The 27,228-nt window shown below is 45.4% G+C and overlaps 2 protein-coding genes across 2 annotated transcripts in view; one reads left to right on the top strand and one right to left on the bottom strand.

The window, feature by feature from the left end:
* ctdp1 (CTD (carboxy-terminal domain, RNA polymerase II, polypeptide A) phosphatase, subunit 1) overlaps nucleotides 1-15,715 on the bottom strand; it is a 50,209-nt gene extending 34,494 nt beyond the window's left edge. The window contains exons 1-10 of the mRNA XM_079749421.1: nucleotides 15,225-15,715; nucleotides 14,152-14,235; nucleotides 12,652-12,745; nucleotides 11,303-11,431; nucleotides 10,807-10,957; nucleotides 9,333-9,423; nucleotides 7,467-7,624; nucleotides 5,295-6,479; nucleotides 2,224-2,365; nucleotides 1,722-1,952 (exon numbers count right to left, since the gene is read on the bottom strand). Coding sequence (XP_079605547.1) covers nucleotides 1,722-1,952; nucleotides 2,224-2,365; nucleotides 5,295-6,479; nucleotides 7,467-7,624; nucleotides 9,333-9,423; nucleotides 10,807-10,957; nucleotides 11,303-11,431; nucleotides 12,652-12,745; nucleotides 14,152-14,235; nucleotides 15,225-15,526 — 2,567 coding nt within the window. The 5' untranslated portion in view covers nucleotides 15,527-15,715. The remainder of the gene's footprint in view (nucleotides 1-1,721; nucleotides 1,953-2,223; nucleotides 2,366-5,294; nucleotides 6,480-7,466; nucleotides 7,625-9,332; nucleotides 9,424-10,806; nucleotides 10,958-11,302; nucleotides 11,432-12,651; nucleotides 12,746-14,151; nucleotides 14,236-15,224) is intronic.
* Nucleotides 15,716-18,906: 3,191 nt separating this feature from the next.
* adck5 (aarF domain containing kinase 5) lies at nucleotides 18,907-27,210 on the top strand. The gene is made up of 15 exons (XM_079748813.1): nucleotides 18,907-19,033; nucleotides 19,708-19,799; nucleotides 19,890-20,036; nucleotides 20,119-20,194; nucleotides 20,513-20,713; nucleotides 20,893-21,033; nucleotides 21,152-21,265; nucleotides 21,411-21,542; nucleotides 21,802-21,885; nucleotides 21,976-22,057; nucleotides 22,499-22,577; nucleotides 22,877-22,968; nucleotides 25,118-25,370; nucleotides 26,387-26,503; nucleotides 26,608-27,210. The coding sequence occupies exons 1-15, from the start codon at nucleotides 19,010-19,012 to the stop codon at nucleotides 26,708-26,710; spliced, it is 1,737 nt and encodes a 578-aa protein (XP_079604939.1). The 5' UTR covers nucleotides 18,907-19,009; the 3' UTR covers nucleotides 26,711-27,210.
* Nucleotides 27,211-27,228: the final 18 nt, after the last annotated feature.

The raw sequence follows: 27,228 nt of genomic DNA, 5'->3' as shown, positions 1-27,228 counted from the left end.
TTTCTACAGATCTTTGCAGACGCTGCCTGCTTTTCTACCGTCACATCACGTTAACGTGAACCCAAGGGTGCAGGATGAAAAACCAATACATCCATGTGAAACGGTGTTGACATACCCTTCGAATGCACCGCAAAAATAGGGTTCTGCTATACTATGAAAACCAACTCATGATGATAGTGCAGGTGGCATAAGATTCGGAATGGTAATGAGACCAAGTGAGGAAAAAGTGGAAAAACAAGTTAATAACATAAAGTATGTGATGGTGTAGAACAGAAGCAACAGTATTATAAAACCTTGACAGGGCTACCGCCTGCAGACTGAATACTGCATTTCTTCCAGCATTAATGGCAAACAACTTTGCTGGTGCACATTTGTTGTCACGTTGTGATGACATCGGATCAACTACAACCACTTACAATTACAATTACCATTAAGGCATTTAGCAGACGCTTTTATCCAAAGCGACTTACATCGGTTAATACACACATTTGCACACCGACGGCAGAGTCAACCATGCAAGGCGACAGCCAGCTCGTCAGGAGCAGTTAGGGTTAAGTGTCTTGCTCAGGGACACATCAACAGCTCCCTCAGCTAGGAGGGAGCTGAGGATCGAACTAGCAACGTTTCGGTTGCAAGACAAATGCTCTACCTCCTGAGCTAAGCCGACCCAACTGAACCACTTCAGTTGGGTCGGCTTGTTGGCCCTCTGATCCCATCAGAGCCTCTGATGAAACATGTGTTTGTACCTGGAAACTGTATTTATACCCGGGAAACTGCTTGTTTGTACCCTGGCCAAATAGCAACCACCAGGAAGAGGTTGGGGGCTTTGACCAGCTGGCTTCCTGTGGTGTGGTGCCCAGAGGGGACTCAGGCACACTCATTAAAACAGCAAACCTTTCAGAGTACAGCGCTAAATGCTTTCGTTAGCGCCTCTGGCGGGTGCTCAACCTCAAGTCAATGGTAATTGGAAGAAGGCAGTGGCTCTGAAGTCACCGAGCACCATGGGAGCTTGATCTACGTCTGATGGTATTGTCAAACCAGAGGGGAATAATGGAGGATTGGTGATGAATTTCCTTCTATTTTTTGTATTGCAAAACAGCAATAACCAATTTGTTGCAATGACGCCTGCAGGAAACAAATTGTCAAAACAAAATGAGATGGCCATTTTAATAACATATGTGGCTGTGCAAAAGCAAACTTCAAATTGCCAAAGTTGGCTAAACTAATTGTGACACAAACACACACACACACACACCTTGATTTGTACCCCCTCATTCCAGCCACCATTGTCTCTCACCCACTAACTCCAGTCAGACGGGATCCATTTAAAAAGGGAGCTGGTCAGGGAGCTGGAGACAACAGACAGCCTGCTGCGTGTTAATCATGTTTCAAAGGACCAGCCAACTATGTTCCATCCAACCGTTTGGAATCACTAATGGGAATGAAGCCAAATAATGATATGGAAATGATGCAGACTGTGTGGGCATATCTCCGGCACGGAAGAACATTTTAATTAAATTCAGCGCTTCGCATCCGAGAAGAAAGCACTTCAGCGCGGCAATTGCATCCCGTATTGTCCTTCGAGGAGAGGGCCTGTGGCGACAGCGGTCGCCGCGTGGGAGCGGAAGGCGGGTGGGCGGCCCGTGGAATAAATCAGCTAAACGTTCACAGAGCCGCACTCCAGAGAGAGCAGAGCGGGGGAATAAGGAGTGACGTCCTACCTGGGAGGGGCCGTGTTCCGGTGGTCTGGCTGCGACATGGACCCCGGGGCCTGGAGGTAGGGGGGCGGCCGCTGGCCGTGCTGGCCCCGCCGGATCAGCTTCCCCGTGACCGGGTCATAGATGCGCACCTCGGGGGCCGGGGGCGGGGGTCTTTGGTGGAGGTGGGCGGGGTGGAAGACGGGGTGATGGAACACCCCCTGGGGGTCGGGCAGCATGGCTGGGCTGTTGCTCCTGTGGCGGGGGGAGGATTTAAACAAGTAATTTAATCTCTCAGCGGGCGGCTGGAGAGTGCTTCTTTACATTTAGTTTGACAGCAGGAGTCGTGCTTCAAATGGACAGCAGGAGTCGTGCTTCAAATGGACAGCAGGAGTCTGGGGTAAACTGATTATTTAAGGGGAAAGAACAAGTCACCGGGGACTGCAATGTCTCTCAGTGAGAGACAAAGTGCGATTTGGTTTACCTCTTGGTCTATATATTAAATGCCTCAGCGAGAGTCCCTTACCGGGGGGTCTTGGAGTATTCCTCCTTCAGAGGGTACAGCTGCTCCTCGACTTTCTCCCAGCGCTCCAGACAACACCACAGCCAATCGGGACTGGTGATGTGGAGGTGTTTGCAGCCCAGTGCCTGACGCACTTTCTCAGTGCCTGGTGGAACGGAGGAGGGAAGAGACCAGGTTAAGAAAAGGAGTTCATGCCCAAACAAGACACTTGCTTGATCGATCGCCACATTTACCGTTAGAGAACGGCAGATCAATGACCCGACAACATCAATCTATCTAAATAAAGAACGAGACCACACTCAACCCTTGGTTTCACACACTGGGGGAGACGGGCGAAGAGGCGGTAGCTTTGTGAACTGGTGATAGTTTTTTTGTGCACCAGTCTGATTGTGATTTATTGACGCTGGACACAAAGCAAAGCTGTAAACTGAAATTGGGACAAGAAGACCTCATTCACCCCATGAACACATGAGAGGCCAAGCAATCACCGCTAGCCCAGATATTGATCACTTCTTGGGGTAGAGTTCGTGCCTGATATTGGTGTGAACTGTGAAGTATGCTGTTGCTCAATGTGTGGTCGGGCAAGGATCAGTGTTGTTTTCATGATTCAGGACGTTCTTTCAGAAATTCGCAAATCAATAGGACTGTGATGTTGTCCGCTTTGAGATTGTTCTACGTGGCAGCAACCCCGCCCTGTCTCTGAAAACACCTCAGACGGTAGAAACTTCAGCCTGAAATATGAAGTGAAACCTCAGTTTGATTGTGAAGCTAGTTCAGCACAGTTGAAGAGAGGAAATCTGGCAAACGTTTTGTACGTCCATCAAACACAGAGCCTGAACCAAAGGGGGGCATTAGTCAGCCAGAGGCGTGTGTGTGGGGGGCGAGGAGGAGTGTGTTAAAACACCACCATTAAATAATCAATCTGCCATGTGAAATGCGTACGCCCGCGTGCGTGGGCCTGACGTCAGCGATGCGTCGAGCTTCCTCAAGTCGGTTCTGGCTCGGGGGCTGAAGTGGCCGGCTGAGGTCTCGTCCTGAAGCACGCTGGTTGATTGTCTCCCCGCCGTTGACGTAGCGAGGCCGGCTGATTGGTTAAGTGTTGCTCTAAGTGAAGCTGTCTCCCACGGCAACAAGGGCCGTGCTACCAAGCGCCGACCCGGGTGAAGGAGGCTGGAACGGGTGGGGTGAGGGGGTGGACGCACACACACACACCGTGTTGTGACGTTTTTTTTCTTAATAAACTCAAATAAAGATTAGTCTTACTTCTGTCTCAGTATAATAGAGGTAAAGATCATTTTTCAATTACCAGAAGAAACATGTTGGCACTTGATTGGCTTTTCTTATTTTTATTTTATTGGTTTTTATATTGATGTTTTAAGTTGTTTTTTGAAGATTCAATATTTGTTCTCATTCTTTCTCACATGCCTGGTTCAGTGGCATGCCTCCAGGCAGCAAGCCATGTTGCGGCCTCTGTTGGCGCCCAGGGGAACAACCCACGACACATGATTTGCTCAGCGCAGGCCCCACAGCCACCATCGCCGGCAGGTGTCATCATTATCCTGAGGGCTTGGACCATGAAGACATCGCAGTGACATGTGCCGAGCAGACAGGCTCGTCTCCACGATCCACGATAAGGAATCACACGAGCGGGTATAACTTGAGCAGCTGGGGTCTTCAGAGGACGGAACTAGACACCTGCGACAGCCGTACTGTTACGCTGTTGTTATGCTGCAAACGTTTCTGTTTCAACAGTAAAATAAGGTTACGGTTGTATCAAATGGGGATCAAAGCGTTGAAGAAATATCATTCAATGTTTACGTCAAGGTCTGAGAAGGGAGGCTGTGCTGCATACTTATGTTGCATTCGTTCCAATTCAGACGGATGCAGCAGAGCGAGGAGGTAAACACCCTCACCGCTGTTTGGCCAACTTAGAGTGTAAACAGAGTAATTAGGTTAACTTAAATCAAGCAACTCATGCATGAACATCCGTCAGCCCCAGCCCGGTTGTTTTGGCCGCGAATTTACTGATCCCCATCGTTACTACTGTCGCATCAGGAGGAGATTTGATTGCTTTAGATATTGAAAAGCAGAAGGTAAATGCACGTTTCACTCAACTATTCATGAGAGCGAAACAGAGGCTCTCCTTAGTGGAGGTCAAACAATCTCCCGAATAATCTTTTCCATGCATTTCTCATGTCACCTCTGTGGGTGAGGATCATGAACTTCCTCCCGACTTATTAGCATGAAAAGGACGGTAAGGATGGTTATAACAATCCCTTTGCATAAGTACATCATACGTGCTTCGAAAAAATACATTTACCATTAGCACTCTTTGTGAAAAAATTGTCCATGTCAATTACATTTTAGAGAATGGCAGAAACATGCAAGGCAGCATTTCGCCTCTCATCATTTAAATGCTGCGAACAGGATAAAGAGAGCATTCGCAGGGGAGGGTGTGTTTGTGTTCGGAGTTCATGTTTACGTGTGTGTGTGTTAGGGGTAAAAAAAAATTGGGATATACTGGAATCCATCATTAGGAGACAAGCCAATGATTACTTCAACATTCATGCAACAATATGGTATTCGGATGAACTTAGGCCCACCCTTCTTGACCTCCTGCTCCATTATATAAAACAGCCTTTGTGTTGAGCCCCAATGCTGCGCTAACACTGTGCTCATGAATAACTGCTGATCTGCAGTCATGAAGCATCTAGCATGATGGTTTTAATTTGGTCACCACATGAGGCAAATGAGAAAGGATTTGCCTGCACCATGTACGCCTAAGGTGACATGATGACGGCCACAATTCAAAATCAAAGCAAACTTATCACAATAAAATAGTAGATCAGTTATGAAGCAATCAATGCTTGGTACATTATTCCATTACGAACACAGACTGTACATTCGTAAGCGTCAGTGAACTGTTGCAGATCTGCGAGAGTTTAGAGTTTATCAACAACAAAGGAAGAGATTAATTTGCAATTGCTATGACCCCATTATTTTTCATCGTGCATTGCGAATAGTTTCAAATCCCGTCGGCACAGAAGATAACTAGGGGTGGTTTGTCGACATACCGGCTCTGGCTGCGATGAGGTGCGTGGTCCGACAGGGGTCCTCGGCATTGAGCACCAGACCCCGGCCAATCTTGGCCCCCAGCACCTTGGCGTGGTAGTACTCGCGGGTCCTCTCCATGGGGTAGTTGGTGGGGTACAGGCCGCTGAACACGATGGTGGCCCCCTCCAGCACCTTGCCCTTCAGCTCCGGCACGATCCGCCGGATGTCGGGCATCTCCGGGGCCTCCTTCCTCTGGTAGACCTCGTAGCGGGCGTAGTACTCTGCGTGGATCCTCTGCAGCACCTCCTCCAGGTAGATGAGGTGGTCGTCCTGGTCGGGGTCCTCCTCCTCCTCCTCCTCCTCCTCTTCCTCCTCCATGCTCTGCTCCAGCAGCTCCTCGCCGGCGGTGACCCCGGAGAGCTCGCTGTTCTGGGACTCCGTCTCCGGCTCCCGCTTGTCCGAGCAGCCGTTGCCCAGGTCCTCGGGGCCCGGGGGGCCCACCGGAGGAGGCTCCACCGCGGGTGTCGCGCTGTTCCCCGCTGCGTCCGTCTCTTTACTTTCTTCTTCTGCTGCGGCGGCGGCGCTGGCGACGACGGCTTCTCCCTTCCCTTTAACGGCCTCTCCTTCCTCCCTCTCCTTACCCCCGTCTCCCTCCGGCGCATCCCCACACTCGGGGTTCTGCGTGGGGCCGGCACCCTGCTGATCGCAAACCCCCGACGGACTTGTCTTGGGGTCGCCGCCGGCTATGCTGTCCGCCGTCGAGCTGGGGGGCTTCTCTGGGACAGACTCGCTGTCACTGTCGCTGGACAGGTCAAAGTCCAGGTTGTTGCCTGCGGGGGGCTCCGCCGGGGAAGGCTGCTCTGAGCCGTCCGCCTCTGCCGAGCCCGGTGGCCCGGCGCTTCCCTCCTGGGCGCCGACACCCGTCCCCTTCCCTGTATCCTCCGCCTGCGTCAACCTAGACTCCCCCTGGCGCCCCGGCTCTGGGTCCTGCTCCGCTTTGTCCTTCCCCTCCCCGGTGGCGTGTGTCCTTTGCGTTTCCGCTGGTGTTCCCTGAGTGGATGAAAGTGCGTTGGGCTCCTCCTTGCCTCCGTTGTTGACGTTGACGTGTGTGTTGGCGTTCTCCCTCCCTCTCCTTTTGAAGCCGTTGTTCTGCTCCTCGGCCCCCGATGTCCCCGTGGGTTCAGAGCTCTCAGCAGGCCGGCTCGCTGGGGAATGAGACAAATCGGCTTTAGGATCATGTTGAACGCGGACATCAGTCAGAGCGGACTGTGCACGCGTGCAAATGGAAATCTTCCCTTACCTTCAGCCAAGAACGCTGCAGTTTGAAGGGATACTTGGACTAACTGTTTTTAACCTCTACAGCTCAGGATTAGCAATGGCAAGGCCAACACACTTTATTATATCATATTGACCCTAAGAAAGCTCTTAAATTGGAGGATTTTTAGAGTGTTCAGTGTTCCAGAGATGAACACTGTCAACCAGTTTTACAGTGTAGGTTTAACGCATAAGTAAGTACAAAAAAGAGCAAGGGGTTCATAGGTGTGATGATCTCCCTGTGGCCTGGAGGTCCAATGGAAACGAGGCTTCCCCTTACGAGAAACATTGACTAGACCAATTCAATTGGGGAGTGTTAGGGACCGGGAATTACTGCCCTAACAATCAAGGGATCTATATTATACCTTCTCCAAGTGGATTTCCCTTGCAAGTGGCTGATCAACCAGCTCCTTCTGAGCCCAGAAGGACATTCAGGGGTGGTATGGCTGACCCTTGCAATATGACCCCTCTGAGTAGGATTCTGAACTAGGTTTGGCAGGATTACAGGCATCAAGGCTCATCAACACACAAGCTGTCAGGACACAGGTTAAGAACATGAATACGGCGGTGATGATGAGGATGACCTCTGCGCTCCCTTTGTGTCTGAGACTATAAGACAATGAGGCACTAGTCCAAGAATCATGAAACAAGAAGAGCTGGATTTTCTCACAGAGTTTAGGAATATGAAATATTTCACGCAGGAAAATTAATAACTTAAAAAATAAAAACAGCATTTCTTGTGGCAAGGATGAACCTTGTTGTTCCTGTCATGTAATACACAATTATCTAAAGTAATACACCACTTTATAGAACAGTAATAATAATGATATCTCAACGTTGGTGTAGCGGCCTGCCGTCACTATTCAACTGCACTGTACCCTTCTTGGCCTCCCGGGAGCCGGGGGGAGCGTTGATGTCGCCGGTGCCTTGGAAGTAGATGTACTTCTTCACAGTGATGAGGTTGGGTGCAAACTTCCACACGTCCTCGCGGTCGTCGATGATGCACACCATGGAGTCCCCGCACGGGAAGAGGTTGCTGCCAAACACAACGCGTTCAGAAATAAACACTTCAACGCATGAATTACCAATCTGGTTTGGTTTCAGGGCAGTGGAATGCAAGCAGCGTCCTATGAATCTACAATTGGTTTCATTGTTACAATTATAAATCCCTCCACTCTATACAAGGCCTCTGCCTACTGGCCTAACTACACCATATTATATTGATGCACTGGTCCATCCGCCACCGATTGTTATCGGCCAATATAGTCCTTAAACACGTGATTGGTGAACTTGACATTTGCCGAAGGTAGGAGCCAATCAGGTGACTCGAAAACAATGAGTATTGTGCATGTGCACAGAACGAGTGGTGGACAAGATCGTTATGCTCGGTCACTGAGACCATGAATGTTTGTTTCATTTATCTTAGTTTTGGGATGCAATAAACGGCCTGCATCTCACTCTCTCTCTTTCCATTTTAATATTTATTACCTTTGCGCAAAAAGAAGCAGACCTACCTTTTTAGTTATTCACACACTCCTTGTTATCGATGTCCTCACTGCTAACCCACCGCTAATTCCTTCTGCTCCTGTGAAACTAACTGGCTATACCGTTGCTTTAAATGGAAGACGAGCGAGAGACGCATGAGCTGGAGTTGTCACACTGAATATCATTGGTGAGCTATATTGGAAATAAATAAAACGAAGGAATTGATTGAAGAGGGAATTCAGTCTACAGCCTCTGTTTCGCAGCGGCAGGTTTTTTAACGTCTTTCTAATAATAGTTGAATGGGTTATAACTCCAATCAAATCATCACCATAGGCCTATACTTACAATCATAGACAGTGAGACCTGCAGTCTTTAATGTGATAGCATATGCATAACGCAGTAATAAGCCCACACATTGTCACAGGGGGCAAAAAGTAGAAAAGACACTAAAAGATTTGTCATTACCCAAGTTTGTGAATCAAACCATTAATAGCCCTTTTAATAACAAAACTAATGTTTTATTAACGTTTTGTTCCTAGAATGCCAATGAAAATCATATGAAAAGCCTTGTCTCAATAATTGTAATGATTGAAAGATTTATTTTATTATTCCAAAATGATTGTGTTTATCTTCCATAGTAAATTAATACCTTTTATCTCAGGAATGTGGGGCGCACTGGGCTTATAAACCTTGCTGCCACCGTTTCAAAGGAATTTAAAAATGTGTTGATCGGTATTTGCCTAACACCAAAGTTAAGCTGCTCTGGGTAAGACTTCAGGTTAAGAAGATTTTAAGAAGAAAATACCCCAAAAACGTTTCCTCCCTATATGCTCCCTCCCACCATATGTTTCTTCAACACTGAAAAGTATTGCATTCACTTTGATTGACAGGCAAGATGGATTAACAAAACCATTCAGCAAAAGATGATCAGAAATCAGCCATCTAAAATCAAATTTTATGGCTCATACATAAAGGGATAGACACAATCAACCAGAACCGATAACCTCACATGGCATTTCTCTCTAGCTAACTGATGGCTATGGCATTTCTAGCAAATTGCTCTCAATTATGGCTCTAAAATCTTACCTAAAGCACCTGTAACATATTGAGATCAATTACTTTCAAGTAGCTCCATCTACCATCAGTTCAATCAGTTCTAACCTTCTTATTCCCAGCATTAGCTTTGAAAAGCAAGCAAGTGTGGAATTGCCTATAATTGTTTGAGCCATCACTTTTATAGAGAATATAAAGATTGAAACCTTAGATTCCCCGTCTTGGAGAAAGGATCGATGCATTCGTCCCTGGAGAGGATGCGGTGGGAAAAGAGTTTCTTTTCAGGGTCCAAAAAACCTGCGGGAATAAAAATAAAAAACAATTGAAAATTAATCAAAAACACATGCTCTGACCAGAAACGTTAGAAATCCATTGCAGAAATCCCTTCATAAACAACATCTGCATAATAACCCTCTCCCTTTTCATTTCTTTTAATGCCATCTCTCCACTGGAGTCTTTTAGCTAGATGTGCTTTTTATTATATTTCTGGATCTTGGTCATGGGTTCCCTTCACTTCTCCAGCCTCCCACTTTGTCTCATGAAAACATACAAGATAGTCTTATTAATGCTATTTCTAGAAACTCTTCAAGAAAGGCTGCCACACACAGCATGTAACGTCACAACGAAAATGAATGTAATAATTCATGACATGACATTTATTTAGCCAATGCTTTTACCTAAAACAGCCTTCTATAGGGGCATTCAACAATGAAGATACAACCCAGAAAGTGTAAGAATCCTGAGATTATATATAATTACTTGAATAACCCAACTACTTTAAGTGCCACATGATAGAAAAGAAAAAAAGCAAGATGCAGAAGAGTTCTCAGCCTGCAGCGGAAGACAGAATTCAGCTGTGTTGATGACATGTCGTCCTCATGGTAACCCCTGGCCTCTGCACAGGCACAACCAATCAGACGAGCGCTGACCTCAGTCGCCCGCGGAAGCTTCAAGCAAACTACAAAAGTGCTTTCTCAACTGCATTACTTCCAACATACTTCCACCATGAGAGGCAGAGCTGTCCCTGCACTAGGGACCAGAGACTCCCTCATGTATGCTGAAGGTGTTTGTTGTCAGAGTACATTCAGGGCTATTCTTCCTTCCTCTTCAGTCTCTTTCAATCCACTGGGTGACAAGTTAAAACTCAACAGGGGGAGTTAAGCGAACTCAAGTGTCTATAGTCACACTATATTTTTTAATTCAAGGGATCGACAAAAGTTAGGATACCTGTCTATGTTTACTTATTGATTCACCAGCAATTGCAAATATAGTTCCTACCATGTCGGAGAACATGCTAGTCGAAAATGATCTGATGAATAAAATACACTTCAGAATTGAAAAAAACGAACAAATTCTGCCCTCCTCTGTTCTGAATTGAGCACTACAATAACAACCAGGTGTTTTTCCCTGCTACAGGGTTTTGACCTGCTTCAAAGAGGATCCAGACATGCACCCACTGCTAGAGTGTAGGTGGTAATAGGACAGCAGCTGGCCAGGTTGCGAGGTGCGAGAATGATTTAAGCTTTGGGAAGCGTTTTACTCGAATTCTATAACAAATGGCCAGTACACCTATACGTAATGTGCCTCTTGTATGTCACCATTACAAAGTTTATACAGGAAACGTCACTTTCCAGTAAGAAATGTCCTTTAAGACCTTAAAATGTAGGATTAGTGCAATACCTGCAATAGTATGTGCATAGGGACGGCTTCCGAACGTGAACACATGCAGCTCGTACAGCTTGGCTATCTTCTCCAGGAACTCCTTGCAGTGCGGACGCAGCCGTGTGTGGAGCATGGGGTCGCCTCGGCCCAGCTGGAAGTGGAAGATCCCCTGGGGGAAAATAAACACAGGACTCCACTTTACCATGATCCTATAAAGAAGAGAGATTGTAGTTTGACTTATGGTTTCCATCCCGATTTAGATATTGGCTTGGGTTTCAGTAGTTGAAAAGAAGAGAAGCGGAACATTCTCTGCCTCTTGAGAGCGGTATCGCTAGTAAAACAATTGTGTGAACCACCATCCCGGAACTGAAAACAAATAAAACGACTGAGGCATACAAAACTATCCACAGCAACCAACGTGTGTACAGGCTTATGACTGGTACGTTGTACACAGAGGTGCCCAGGACGGCTGTTTCGAGTGCTCGAAGGGCTGCGCTGGCTTGCGTCAAAGTACCTTGTTGGACATGCGTGGGCAGTGCTGCTCTGTGGTGTGGATCAGCGTCTGATCCAGGTCCACCATGAGCACCAGCTTTTTGTTGCGGTGCAGCCTCGTGTGGTCCTCTCGGCCCAGCTGCTCTGCTTGCTGCGGCAGGGTGTGCGTTCATGGGAAGAGAGGTATAGAGGAGAGGGGGACATGGATATTAGGAATCTTTACAAGATGTCAACTGCTGGCAGGGCAATAAATGGATGGGGATTTCCCACCATTGTCTAAAACAATCGAGGGTAGCTATTCTTACACCATTCTTCACATTCAGACAATTTGAACTCGTATTATAAAATAGTATTTGGTGCAGAACTATTTAGTCCAGATTAAAATAAATCCCAGATGAAGAGTGGAGGGAATTCAAAACATCCACATAACCAACCACCACAGTGCACAGTAAAGTGGAAGCCAGCGATGGCAACGGTGTGTAGAAACGTGTTTATTTTTAACTACAAATACTAAAACAGATTACGTCAGTTTCTTCTAGGGATCGACCGATATGGATTTTTTAGGGCCGATACCGATATTTTTTCATCAGCCTTAGCCGATAACCGATACGCCGATACCGATTTTCTTGAGCCGATATTTGGAGCTGATAATACCCTGAAAGTCCAGAGTTCTCGCAAGAGCACAATTTGAATTTGCTCAGTAAGTCACTCTGGGAACGAGCAATATACTCGTGTATATTCTGGGCCTCCCCTGGCCCAGAACATTAATCAATCACATCGATGTATCAATATGGGCGGGCCAAAAGCGTTGCTGTTTTACCGACTGGATACGGCAAGAGTCTTATCTATTGGTTAGCTCCACTGGTCTGGATACGTCACCCCTTGTATTCTTCTGATATTTTCAAATGCATGCTTGGTGCGGCCCCTCGAGTTGGGCCATTTTCATTGCTCGTTGCCAGACCCTACAGTGTTCTAGATGTGGGTCTGGATTTCCAGGCTAAGCCTCCCTCAATTACCATCAAAAAAATGACACAATGATGATAACAAATGTTACAATCTCTCATCTTAAAAAGCTGAACATTTATTGAACTGTCTGTAAATCATGCCAAAGAAAATAATTTAAAAAAAATAATAATAAAAAAATCGGCCGATAATGAAAAAAATATCGGTCGATACTGATACACGTAAAACGCAAATATCGGCCGATAATATCGGCCGGCCGATATATCGGTCGATCACTAGTTTCTTCTCTATACCATTTCCAAGCAGTTGGGCAAGGACATTGGTCTGCAAGGGCTATTAGATTGCGTAACAGACTTCACAAGTGTCATGTCAACAGACAACAATGTTCTCTTCGGAGACGTGGCTTACCTCTGAGCTGACCATCAACTCAGGCACACTGTGCACCATGGAGACCGTTGCCGTGGTGAAGGGCACTTGCAGATTCCCATTAGTGCCCTGGAGCCTGAGTAGAGGATAAAATCGTAAGGAAAGAAATTGAGTGTGAAGCAATCCTATCATTTAAATGATCTTTAGATGCATCTAGCATCTGTGATGGTCAAGAAAAATATATTTATATCTAATACAGGGGTATAAATATATCTAAATAAATCTATTGACACTGAAAATAGATTTGGACTTTATGCTTTTGTCAATTCCAATGTTATCCAATCATGTGCACTCTAAACAAAAGTTTGTTGATTCTGTTACTAACTGGCATCAGTCATTATGGTAATGGGACTTCTGGTCAATAATCCACAGCAGTGGATTTGTACACCTCTGCTTATGCAGTTGTCCAACAGACTGTTGTAAACAATAGCTGGCCCATGGCCATACAAATGCACCAGAGAGAAGTGTTTTATCTCTTCATATACAAGCAGCCTGCCATGTCAAATTGTTTTCCAAATGACCATTTGCCAATGAAGGAAATGGTAAGAGGTCCAACTCAGAAGCACAATCTCTGGTGCCACCTGCTGGTTTTACTGATATAGACGTGCACACAAATTTAGTTTTAACTGTAAATGTAGGGCTATTCTGTAAATGATTGGTTATTGTCTCTAAGTGGAATTGTTTAATATTAAAGGAAATTGTTTAGACTAATAACAAGATAATAGACCTCTTCTAATTAATTATGATGCAAAAAAACATTATTTAAACACAACACTATATTTAAATTGTAAGCAGTATTAGTCTGGTTAACTTTAAATGCCCACATGATTCAAGGTTTTAACCCCATTCAGAATCACATCTTTAATTCATAGGAATTGACTTGTATGAGAAGATTCTGCAAAGGTTCCCATTTGTGTCATGATGCCACCATATCTTAGTTTACATATTTCCAAGCCCTATTAGACCAGGGACAGGGTTTTCATCATATTAACAATGAATTGAAACTCGAGATAAGGTTACCCTTTCTCTTAAAATTATCATCTCATATATGCCATTTATTTATAAATGAAGATGCAGACATCGTTGACTGATCGGGGTTATAAAAACATCTGTAATCCATATGGGATGTGATTCTCTCCACTCAATAGGCATATGGGGAATGATGGCATGCATGTTAAAGTCACTAAATTCTAGCGAATGATATGACATTCCAGATGTCATGATATACATGAACGCAGCTTTAGCCCGCACTATGAAACGCATTGCATCGATTTTGTTCAAAATGTAAAATGGATGCATCTTCTTATGATCTAATTGATTTAGACAGACAAGTTAAACCCTTGAGTTTAATGGTTTATCAAAGTGAAGGTTTTGGATACAATGCAATATATTCATTGATTAGATTTGTACACTTTGCTCTAGAGATTGACGAAGTGTGTGGAAATTGCAGGACACCCTGAAAGTAATTTAAGGTTTCCTTACTGTGTCAAATCCTGTCCACATTCAGCACAAAGTCCTTTCATCACTATAGGATGGCTGCATTCTTCAATTCGGACAATGATACCCCTGTTATTGAAAATACAAGTGAGTAAACAGACTTGACACTGCATCAGGTCAGTTGAACTTACGTGTCATACAGAAGAAAGAGCAAAAACTGAAGAAATATTGTAACAAGTAAAAAAAACATGCCAGTAGACTTAGATCAGAAACATACAAAACACAAAATGAATTTAACAAATTGACCAATGCCAATATAAGTTAACTGAACTGCAGCAGGTGTTTTCTGCTCTATAAAGAGCAGCTCGAACACACCCCCTAATGTGGGCAATAGGAAATGAGAACACCAATGACCCGGATTTTTAACAAATAGTAGTTTTGCTCTAGTAAACCCAGCTGGTTACAATGTGGTACTAAACTTTCAGAGAAAGCACGTTGGTACACATCGGAGTAAACAAACTCCCTCTGTGCACTACGGCCTGTCAGCGTTACGCACGTTAGCAGAGTTAGCCTGTGTTGTTCTTATAGTGTAGATAGATGAGAAAACAACCACCAGACGTCATAATCTAAATAATGCATTTTCAAACCTAATGTTTTTTATTCTCTGGAAGCATTATTGACTGAAAGTGTATTTTTGACGACGGGGGAGCAGTAACAACGGGTAGCGTTACGACGCGGGACGGTCTACCTGCCTGGTGAGTGACTCGAACTGCCTTCACTTTAGACAGTCAACTACTACGGCCGCCGAAAAACAACATAGTACTCATTATAGCAATTCGTAACAACATGTATAAAAGTCTGTCTTTAGCAAATAACGTTTTTATGAACCGCCAAATAAACTATGAAAAAGTTGTGAGCCCACCGGTGTGTTGCTTGCACCCATCCCGACGCTGAGCAGATCTGCGCTCTTCTAGCTAGCAGACTAGCTGCTAGCCTACAAGCTAACGCATGTTATTCATTGGTTGTCGGAAACAACTTTAAGTTTAAGGGTTGTGTGAGTCCATACAGCGCGAGAGGAGAGGGATGGCGAGAGGCTAGACAGCCTAGGTTGAACTCACCCAGGGGGTATGACCTGCCCGAGCTGACAGCAAAGCTCCCTGATCACTCCGGCGCGGTCCGACTTCACCTTCTTCTCCGGGAGCCTGTTGACATGTTTCTGGGGCTTCAGACCGCTCTCTACCGCCGAGGAGATCGGGGCACACAAGGCCAGCACCGAGTCCACGTTGACTAGAGACCCGGGTTTGACTTTCCACTCTAGCAGACGCAGAGGCAGAGCTCCGATGGGCCAGCGGATGTCTGCCACCTGCACCACGGGGCCCTCTGCCGCGGAGCCGCCGCCAGAATCCGCGGGGTCCTCCATCTGTTTGGCACTCTTAAAATCCCGTCAACGTGCAGTAGTAATGGTGCAGGTAAAATACCATTTGATTTTCGCACAGCTTCGCCTGTCATATAAGTGCAAGTAAAGGGTTTTCCGATTACCATTCACGGACGCGTAGCCAATAATAAGCTGATATACAAAACACTAGCGTTGCGTCGGTCGCTCTGTTCGCTCTTCCCGCCCGTAAACAGGAAGGCTGCAGCCACAGGATCATACAGCATCCAGTGTTGCCAGATTGGGTCAGAGTTCCCGCCCAATATGACAACACTGGCTGTAGCGCGCTGGAGCCAGTGTTGCCAGATTGGGCGGGAACTCAGACCCAATCTGGCAACACTGACAGCATCCGGTAGTCCGGTGAGGAGAGCTGAGGTGTTTGGTTCCTCGTGCTGCGTTAGCGCACGGGAAAAAAAGATATAAACAAAAAGGAATAGTACTATGTTATTATTATGTAAATTCTAAAGACAAGTAAAAATATTCTGTAACTCTAGGTTGCCATATCTAACCAATGTTTTTAAGCACCACTTAGTTTATTTACATTATATATCGTCATTGGTGTAGTTTTAATGTTGTTCAATATTGAAACATAAAATAATGATTGTCTAAATTATTTATAAAAACATATCCATCCTAATTGATCTAAAATGTATCATAAAATATAAAAAACACAGAACTGCCATGGGACCCATTGCAGACTTTCTGATGTAAGGTGATGTAACATAAACTGAGACATGCTTTTATGATCTCATGGGTGCCTTTTATTTTTTCTTTGTTTCCATGTTGCCACATGAACATACGTAACCATAACACTGGGTCTAATGCGCAGTTGCCCAAATGGCCTGCCTGCACCATTGTGCAGATTTTCTAGCAAAAAATTGTGGATGAAGTAAACCTGGAGGTAACCTTGAAAAACCTATGTTATGTTCAACCCAATTATGCTTATAATTCCTGAAAGTAAAATGAGTAAATCCAACAATTTATTGTTTACATATATTCAATAGAGAAAACACAAAACAAAGTTTTATAAACAGCACTGATTTTTTTCAAACAATCTTGAAGCAGCAAGATTGAACCAACTTTAAAAAAAAAAAAACAGACTCAACCAATGTGATGTAACAAATTGCAGACCTGTCTCTCTTTATTTCGAAAACACTTGAGAACTCTTAGCACACAAATCTCGACCCTCACCAGTCACCGGTTCAAGGCAATGCCAGTAACTTCGAACTGCTAGAAGAGCCTCCCTCTCTGTCGCCTTTATGCTGGACCCTTCTGCAACATTTGGCACAGTACTGAGAACTGGGACTCTCAGGATCTACACTCTCCCTCCCTGTTCACAAACAGGACTGTTCCCTCAAGGACCGCACTTACAGGTGTTCCCTGGAAAGTATCTGTGTGGGAACCTTGTAGTCACACACCAAGAGGCCCTCAGAGTGCACCAAGTCACTGGGATCTGTCATTCGGTCAAATGGCTTTTCCTACCACTGCTATTCAGATGACAACTGATTCTGTGTTGTCACGGTGTAAAATGTCAACACACCACCTGGAGATCCGTCTTTACAAGGCTGAGCTGCTCTTGGGGAGGCATGTGGCCCAGGAAGTAGAGCGGGTTGGCTGGTATCCAGAAGGTTGCTAGTTCGATCCCCGTCTCCTCCCAGTGTCGAGGTGTCCCTGAGAACGCCACCTCTTACCCTGAATGCGCCTGACGAGCTTGCTGTCACCTTGCATGGCTGCCACCGCCGTCGGTGCGTGAATGTGTGGATTAATGGGTGAATGTGAGGCCATATTTTAAAGCGCTTTGAGTGGCCACTGGTTAGAAAGCTCTATATAAATGCAGTCAATTTACTCTTCCTTCAAGGGAAAGTTCCTTCATCCATGAAGTCTCCATCCATATTGATCACTCTGTGCAACGGAGTGATCACTATGGATGGAGACTTCATGGATGAAGAAGCTTAGCAACCCTCAGACACCACAGTGTCTGTGGTGTCTGAGGCTCGGACAGCATGGAGACTAATGGGGACCACTGCCCTGGGCATCCATCCCCTCTGCGACCACCCACTCCAGCAGAGTCATGCTCCAGGATATCAAGGAGAAGACGCCTATACCTCAGTCTGAAGGCCAAGCCAACTGCTGCGACTCCCTTCCGGCTGGTCTGCCTGCATGTGCCGTGTGTCCTCTACAGCTCACCCAGAATGCAGTAATCTGGCTAGTCTTCAACAAACCCAAGTTCTCCCACACTACACCACTCCTCCGCACCCTGAATAGACACGCAGGCCATCCACGACACTCTGCCTCTGCCAAGCAGTTTGCTGCTCCCTCAGTGTGAGGAGGTTTCAGCTGCTGCTGCTCAGCAAAATTCAGATTGTTTGCTGTCCTGGCTCCACAATGATGTACCGAGCTCTACAGTTGACAACAGAAGCCGCATTGATCTTCTGTCTCAGGCTTTATCTGATCTGCTCAGAATGCATACATTCTGAGACTTCCCATGAAAATATAAATGAATTAATCAATAAACCCATATTTACGATCTCTTGTTTCTAAGATGTGGCTCCCGAAGCCATTTATCACTTCATTCTAACTCATAAATTGTATATACTTGCTAGATTTTTTGCTATTTCTGATTTGTATGTTCAAAGTAGAATATAATAGAATATAAAATACTTATCTTTATTGTCATTGCACATACAGCGTAATGTAAATGTCATCCAGACGGTGCGATTCACAGATTTCTTTTTTATATATACAAGAAAGGTAAAAAATATATGTTTAACAAATAAAGATAAAATATACTAATAACAAATGAAGATCAAATTTACAGATAAATAAGAATAGCAGCTGAGGTAAGCGGTATTGAACAGTGGTGTTTTTGTTGTATTGCAAATTGGTACATTCAGGATGTTTTTTAAGGTGCTTGTAAGATGAGACCTAGTTGAATGTGAATGCATTCATCCTTATTTTGCATGGGGCAGAGCCTGTCTCCTCAGCTGAATGCATCAGCTTCAACCTTTAATTGAATGGAAAAGCGTCAATGGAAATACTTAATGTAATGTAGCGTAATGACATGCAATGGGACTATGAATGAATAGCTAAACAGCTGATTCTTCTGAATGGGCCTGGGCGGGACAAACCGACCAATCAGGGACGAACAAGCTCATTAAACATGAAGACGAACTTATATTATTATTTTTTTTAATGGATTAATGATTGAAAGACTGGTTGTTGCTTGACATAAAAGGGTTGGAGGTCAAATTATTTTCTCAATATTTTTTACAGGGGCGAACCGGGGGACGGCTTCCACGTGACCCACTACGTAGCCGCCCGTGATACGCGGTTTGGGAGGAGTCTCACATATAGGGGAGGCTCGAGACGGAAAGATCAACCGCGTACAGAAGGTTATATTGGTGCCGAGACGAATAATACATTAGTTGAATCATCTACCGCAGTGACAGTTCTGCTCGGCGTCCAGGAAATATGGCTGTGGAGGCATCTAAAGTGGTAATGTCTCATTGTTTTGTGTTGTTTAACTGTATTTTGAGCGGGAGTCGGCATACTAGATCAGTCCAATGTTCTCAGTGGTCGCCAACAGGACCAGCACAGGAGTACAACCTAGCAGTGACCCCAGTCCGCTTAGACTGAAAAGGCTCTCGAAACATAACCAACCTAACAGACGAGCCGTTCAGTTAGACCTGTTTTACATCGGCAGCGCAATGCTAAGTTGTTGGGTAGAAAAATGGAAGGACAATTGTATCAATTTTTTTAAGACTCCTATCTTTTTATGAAAGAAGTGATGTTGTGAATAAAGAACGCCAAAGAATGTTATTTAGACCACTGAAGCCTTGGCATCACTTAGGGAGTTTCACATTCCTTTAAATATTTAAGTGGTGTAGAAACCAAGACTACTAACCTGGTACTGTGGAAGTCCCTGACCCAGGCTAAGGCTAATCAGTAAACCAATTTGTCAGTGTAAAGACATTTTGTCCCTTACACACACAGGGACTGGTGGTAAAACAACATCGTTTCTAGGCTGGTCACAGTGGCCTTGACGCAGACCCCCACCCAAATCAACGGCTATTGCTATCACGTCAATACGTCTCCAATGCTATTCCTGGCTAGGTGCTGCAGAGTGGTTCCCCATGCAGTTTGACTTGAGCCCTTCTTCCTTCCTATAGTTGCGCTTGTGCGTGCGCCAAACGTCCCTGTTCTCCAGATGTGCACATCTCGGCTCACCACACCACCTGAGATCGCTAAGTACCTCCCTGAGGTGTGAATTGTACATCAACAACATGTGTTCACCTCATCTGTTCCCTGTCTGTACCCACTAGATTCAGGCTTGACTCATTGTCCTTTCCAGGGACGGGAGGGGCATGACGCGGAGACGGAAGGTTGTTTTAGGGGTCACGGCTGCTGTTGCGATGGGGGGGTTTGGATACGCCCTGGCCGACTTTCAGCAGAGAAGGAAAATCAGGAACATTGTGGCTGGCAAAAGACGGCTCTGCAGGTCTGATTACATCATCATCATCAAGTCACATTACAGTGTACTGGTTCTTTTAAAATAAAAAGTGTTTATTGACTCTCCTCAGATCGCTGGCGATCGGGTGCCTCATCTCGGCGGACTACTGGTGGACCACCAACGTGGTTTTACGCCACCTTGATGAGGTATAATTGATTTGCATTTTTTAAATCAATGGGCTTAGGTATCATGCCAAGTGTTACAGTTCCAAACTTTCATATTTTCAGCTGACTTCTGTTCAAGCTCAGAGACCGCATGTCTGTGCAAAAAAAGAAATTGACATCACTAGCCCTTCCTTTCAAACGTGCCCTCTTTCAACACTCACGCACACACACACGTGAACTCAAATTTCGCCTTGCTGCATAATGCACCACAAGCACAGTTGTCCGCACAGCGGTGCCCACGGCAAGGCTTTAACTCAAGTGGAACTAAACTTGTGTCACAAATGTGTGTCGCTCCGCCAGAGCAGCCCACCCTACCTGGCGGCCATGTCTGCGTGCCATCAGAGGGCGGCGGACCGCATGGTGAGCTGCGCGGTGAGGAACGGGGGGATCTACATCAAGCTGGGCCAGGGCCTGTGCTCCTTCAACCACCTCTTCCCCGTCGAGTACATCCGCACTCTGCAGATACTGGAGGACAAGGCGCTGATCAGGGGCTACAAAGAGGTGCGTTTCAAAGTCACCGCCGTTGTTTTAGCGGGAGGGGTAATATCAGCATAACACGGTCCGTGTTCACAGGGAGAGGGTTAAAAAAAGAACTGGTTGTATTTGGTTGTTACACTTGTTGTTGGGAGAAGATGATCAGTGGTGCACTTTTGCTTGTACCCCTGTTTCCTGAATGACAGGTGGACGCTCTGTTTCAAGAAGACTTTGGTAAATCCCCAGATGAGCTATTTAGAAAGTTTGACCCAGAGCCGATAGCCGCCGCCAGCTTAGCCCAGGTCCACAAAGCGGAACTGTTAGACGGCACACCTGTTGCTGTGAAGGTGGGTACTGTGTGTGTTGGTGCGCGTTCGCCGTGACTAAAGTATCAGAGAGTCTTCTTCTTGCCCACATTCTGTTGGGTTTGAAAGCCGTGATGTTTGTTGGTTTATTTCCCCACAGGTGCAATACATAGACCTCAGGCATCGCTTCGACGGCGACATCCAGACCTTGGAGTTCCTCCTGGACATTGTTGAGTTCATGCACCCCAGCTTTGGATTCAGATGGGTTCTCAAGGTTGGCATTCTAGGTTAGGGACAAGCAACAATCCTTCAATTTGTTTTCGATAAAATTGAATAAATACAATGACGTGACCATATGTTTTTTTGCTTTATGATGGATGGTGATGTTCGACTGACGCTGTGATTCTTCATCAACTCAGGACCTGAAGGAGACGTTAGCCCAAGAGTTGGACTTTGAAAATGAGGCCAAGAACTCAGAGAGGTGCGCAGTGGAGCTCAATCACCTGAAATTTATCGTTGTTCCCAAAGTCTTCTGGAAGGAAACCAGTAAGGTGAGGGGAAACAGAAGCATTGATTTCTGGGGGGTAGCCTTGAAGGCACATGTTCCCACAGAAATGTGATTGGCTACTCCTGATTGCCATTCCTACTAAATCTTGCATAATAATAAAATAAGTAGTAACATATGCGTTTTCCATTTGTAAGGCTGGGTTGGCTCTTATACTCTTTGCAACTCCTTGTCTACCCTTCTCAATGTGTCTGGACATGCCACTGATGAAGTCAACCTTGTTTTGTTGTTTGTTCTGCTTAAAGAGGGTGCTGACGGCAGAGTTCTGCGAGGGTTGCAAAGTGAACAATGTGGCAGAGATCAAGAAACAAGGACTAAGTTTGAAAGACGTAAGCGATGATGATGATGATGGTACCAGCCATGAGCACAGTGATGATCACCACAGCATTATAACACAACACACACTATGTGCCTTGCAGACGGCTGACAAACTGATCTGCACGTTTGCAGAGCAAATCTTCAGCACAGGCTTCATTCACGCAGACCCACACCCAGGCAACGGTGGGTAACGTGTATATCAGGTCTTCACCGCAAGGAACGGGATCAATGGATTAAACCTGAGGGGCAGGATAGATGACTTGATCGGGTTCCTCACTCGAGGGCATGCCACAGAAATGTTTTATATGTGTTAACATTTCTGTGCATTTGTATAGCTTTATTACTAGTGAACGAACACATTGCACATTACCACTATAGACATGCGCACACACACAAGAGATAAAGGTGTGATGGTATTTTGGCATTGATTACTCATTTTAGATTTTCCTAATGCAGGTGCATGATTTAATTATAACACCCTGATTAAGACTACAGAACCATGCTGACATTGTGAAAACACTGCAATAATGTAAGAGGTGTGCGTGTACGAGTGTATAATTGCTGTTGACCGCCCACTATGTCACACTAGAAGCGCAAGGCTCTGATTATGTGCTTGTGCTGCAGTTCTGGTGAGGCGAGGTCGGGACAACAAGGCAGAGCTGGTGCTGTTGGACCATGGCTTGTATCAACACCTCAGTCAAAGGTACAGCATCCATCTCCCTTCAATGTGCTGATGTCATGGGTTTGTTTTGCCCAGTTTAGAAGCAGATTAGCACGGCTGCTTTTAAAGCACAGGGCTGCGTGGTTTCACACTTTAAAATGTCTGCATTTTTGGACGGGTTATTCATAGCTGTTGATGACTATTGGCAGAGAACAAAGTTCTGTCCCAGAAGACTTGGCCTGTCCACAATTGAACCCTTGCCTTACCTAATGTTTACAGTGTACCCGGAGATGAAGAGGTGATCCAGGACTCTAACTGAGTGTGAACTTTGAACTTTGCAGCGACCGCGCGTCCCTCTGCAAGCTGTGGAGGGCCATCATTCTGCGTGACGAGGCCGCCATGAAGAAACACTCGGCCGCGCTCGGGGTCGAAGGTGAGGACAGTTTGTCCTGTATACAGAACAGCTTGATGAACGACTGTTTTCCTCTGTTTTTATGGCCAAAGCAATTATTGTAAGTTAGAATTTGTTGATACGGAACTACGAAGGACAGCCATGTTTCTGTTCAGTGCAAGAAAAATGATATTATAAAGTGTAAGTGACCGCGATTCAGCTGCAACTCAAACTCTGACATTTAAGAAACTTGTTATTCCCCTGGTTAAGTCCCATGCTCACGTTTTATGCCTTTTTTTGTAAGCGAGTACCCTTGTTGTGTATTAGCGTTATAATGAGTAACACTGTGTATGATAAACCCCACACCCTGTTGTTCTATTTTCAGAGTCCAAGAGGCTTAAAAGATGTGGCTTGTTTGATAAGACACTATGTTCATTGTTAACATCGTCCAACCCGAGATGTTAATCAGCCATGATCAACTCCCCCCCTCCTGCAGTGTAGACGCATTCCGAAATGGGCAGTGAGCCATTGACATCCATTATATTCCAAACAAGTGTATTGAAGCTACCGGGCTGTATCTTGGTTTGTAAGCTTCAAGGCTAGGAAGCTTTTTCCAGTAGAGCCCACAAACGATCACATCCACAAGGTTGGATTCTGTGTTCGCACTTCACTGCACATGCTCACAGAATTAGAGCCAGAAACTGAGAGGCGGGCTGTGTGGATTCTTTGATGTTAAATATCCTGGTCATGATCACAGTGGTTAACTTTGGCTTGATTCGACCCACCAGTTGCAACGGACTGGCCCGTTGGTAAAAAGTGAAATTAGTGTTCCGTTCACTTCAGTGTCACTGTATGGACATTCTCACGTCTGGGATCTAAGGATGCATTTCAAGGACAGATTCAGGGTTTTTCCAGGCCCAAATGAAGGCTCAGGCGGCAGCAGCAGAGGTGAAGCAAAATAAATGTGCATGCTACTGTGACGGACTTCCGCTCACAGTAACTGGGTCGGAACAAAATAAATTACATTATTATATACATGTATACACCAAGGAAATAAGGCTTTATTATCATAAACTCTGATCTGGTCTGGCTGGGTGGTCGGAAGATGCCGTGGGCAGTGATGGAGTGTATTTCTGACGTAGTAATGTGTGTTTCAGCAATAAAGCCGCAGCAAATGACAGATTAAAACTAAAATGTAATGACCGCAGCATCTTAACACATCGTTAACACTCATTATGTCAACAGTGAACACACGCATTCATTCATTACTTTCTAGGGCCCCCTGGGCTGGGTGTGCCCCTCGTCCCGAACCAGAGAGGGAGGAGGGGGGCTTAACGACCAGGGTTACATAGACAACCAGCCACATATTTGAGCTAGCCAGGATTTATTCTAGCGCTAATGCAGTGATACTGTAGCGAGGAAGAATGTCTTATCAAGCTTGGCCCAGCACTCCAGATGTATAAAGATTGGATCATAGGTGAATGTTGAGCTTACGGATAACACAAGGCTCTAACTCTCATCCTGCTAGGCTAAAGCCAAGCACTGTTGAGGACCTCTTTATTGCTCCAAGCACTTTCAAGGTCTTTATTTTATTTTTAATTATTTCTTTTAATCCAAGAACTCTAGTGAATTCTTGGGCTGCGTTCCAATCAGCATTGAACACCACAGAAGTGTCACACTGCTACCGTCTTTGCTCAGAAGACTCACTTAGCCCTCAGTCCCCTTGTCCTGACGTCAAAGGGCCTTGGCTTTGACCAACGCGACTTGTATTCAGAGCAGTGGAGAACATTCACTCAGCGCTGGATGGAGGACGGCTAAAACGACAGAATTACACCAGTTCTCCCTAAATAATGGCCTCATTTTGATAAAATGCCATGGGTAACTGTCGAAGATGAAGTGTCAAAGGGCTTAAAAGCCCAAATATTTATGTCCCCGCCTGTCCCTAGCCCCCAAGAGGGCAAGAAAAAAAACACTCTTAATTAGCAAGGAAGAAATCTTGAGGAACAAAGAGTGGGGGGTCCCTTCTTCCAGGCATGATCAGGGGTGCAAGCGGTGTCGTAATTGACATGTGTACAATACAGGCCAAACATATTAAAGGGGTTCTGGCCGGTTAACCATAAGGAGAGTCCAGTCGCAGTCAGCGCAACACGCTAGGACAGACAGAACAATGAATCCCCCCCTCCCTCCGCAGAGTACTTCCTGTTCAGCGAGATGCTGCTGCAGCGGCCCATCAACATGCGCGATCTGGGCCTGTCCAGCCTGCTGAGCCGCGAGGAGACGGCCTACATGCAGGACATGGCCGTGCACCGCTTCCAGAGCATCATGTGGGTGCTCAAGTCCATGCCCCGGCCCATGCTGCTGGTGTTCCGCAACCTCAACACGGTGCGAAGCATCAACATCTCGCTGGGCGCCCCGGTGGACCGCTACTACGTCATGGCCAAGAGGTGAAGGCCGCGGGGGGGCATGTCGAGGGTTAAATCGTTGGCCAAAACGGTCGCTAGGGAATGCGCCATTTACACTCGACTCACACACGACTACACACGACTTACAGCCATTCAGGCACACATTCACGCTGTCAACCACGCAGGACCGCATTTCTAGGACCTTCGTTTTTTTTCTTTTTTTAGATAAACTACTTTATGTGTTTTAACGTCGTAAAGGTACTTTTATTTTAAAGGTTTACGCCACCCAAATGCTATTGAAAACGTCCTTCTCCTCTTTTGCGGTCACATGCTACTTCCGTTGGTTCTGCCTCACAAGACGGCGCCAGCGTGACCTGGACTCCACATTCCCTAAAGAAGGCCTTTTGTGCTTCGCTGAAATACTTTCCAAGGCATAGCATCAGCGCACAATATAAACCCTAAAATGGAATAATATCCACACTTTCCTCTGAAAATGTAAGGAAGGCTGATCCAGACACCTTTCACTGCCAAACGTTACCGGCTGTTTGTTTTAATCAGCAGCGCTGGCCATAACGCGAAGAGCCATTATGGTACAAATGGATGTGTAATGTGGCAGATATGACCGTTTAGAGCAGGGGTCACCAACACAGTGCCCGCGGGCACCAGGGCGCCCGCAAGGACCATATGAGGCGCCCGCAGGCCTGTTCAAAAAAATAGCACAACTCATTCTTGAACAACTCTTTCCCACCTTTTTTAAGTCATTGTTGATAATTATTGAGAAATCATTAACATGATCAGTGTCTTCGCATAGATTAGTGCCATTAATCATTAATAATAATATTTAACTAAAGGCAAACTGAGCAAATTCTTTATTTCAGCAGAGTGTATCAACCTGGGTGCCCGGTATGACTCAGTACCCATGAAGTAGCTCTCAGGTTCAAAAAGGTTGGTGACCCCTGGTTTAGAGAGTCCATAAACCAAGTGTAGTTACTTTGACGTGTTCAATCAGTGCACTGAATGTGTATGCTTACTGTTTAAAACGCTGTTCTGTCCTTTAGTGCGGTACGTGGGTGGGGACAGTTCCAGGCGGAGAGGACAGGGGTGTTGTCCAAACTCAGAGCACTGTGCTGGATGCGGACGGCTTGGGAGAGCCTAAAGTTTGAGCTGGCCTTGCGGTATGTATGGAGCAAATCTGTTTGGAGTTCCAAAAAAAACAACCTTAGAGTTCTGATTCTAGATGGCATTTAGATAAGATTGGAATTATGTTTATTTTTTTCAGTTCCGAGATGGCAATGATGAGTCTGACACGATCCTTTGTGAACCTGCTGTCCTATTTTGGTCTGGTGTCCCTGGATGCTGAGGCATACGAGTACCTGAGGTAGAGGGAGTGAATACCACTAAAGACCAGAGAATATCGGTCACAACGCAAGGACAACACTGCATGAAGAACAAGGCAGAATTGCTTTGATTTTTCACCAGATCCCATTGTGATAGTCCATGGGCATCGCTAGGAATGTACTCAAGGCTGTGAAGAACTCACTTTTTTTATATTATAGGAGAATTGCTCCCAGACGTTTAATGTTTTTACCATAATGTACAATTTTATGTTTAGCTAATCTATTTAACTTTATTTTGTATTTTAGTCTCCAATTCTAGGCAAACCATTTTTTAAATAAAACTTCAGGAAACTTGTCGTTGGAGAACATTTTCTCCAGTGATATTAGTTATGTTTTATGTCAGATATCATTTAAAACCTTGATGCAAATAACAAGAGGCAATGTTGTCATTTCAATTTGTATTTGAACATGTGAAGCCTTTCCCTCGATGGCACTCATCTGACTATGCACATCATACAAATAAAGAACAAAATTCAGGATTCTGAGATTGAGTTTAATCATAA

The sequence above is a fragment of the Pollachius pollachius genome (assembly GCF_949987615.1).
Source record: "Pollachius pollachius genome assembly, chromosome: 13".
Taxonomy (NCBI): domain Eukaryota; kingdom Metazoa; phylum Chordata; class Actinopteri; order Gadiformes; family Gadidae; genus Pollachius; species Pollachius pollachius.
Note: the sequence above shows the minus strand (reverse complement) of the source record. Positions and strands in the feature narration are given on the sequence as shown.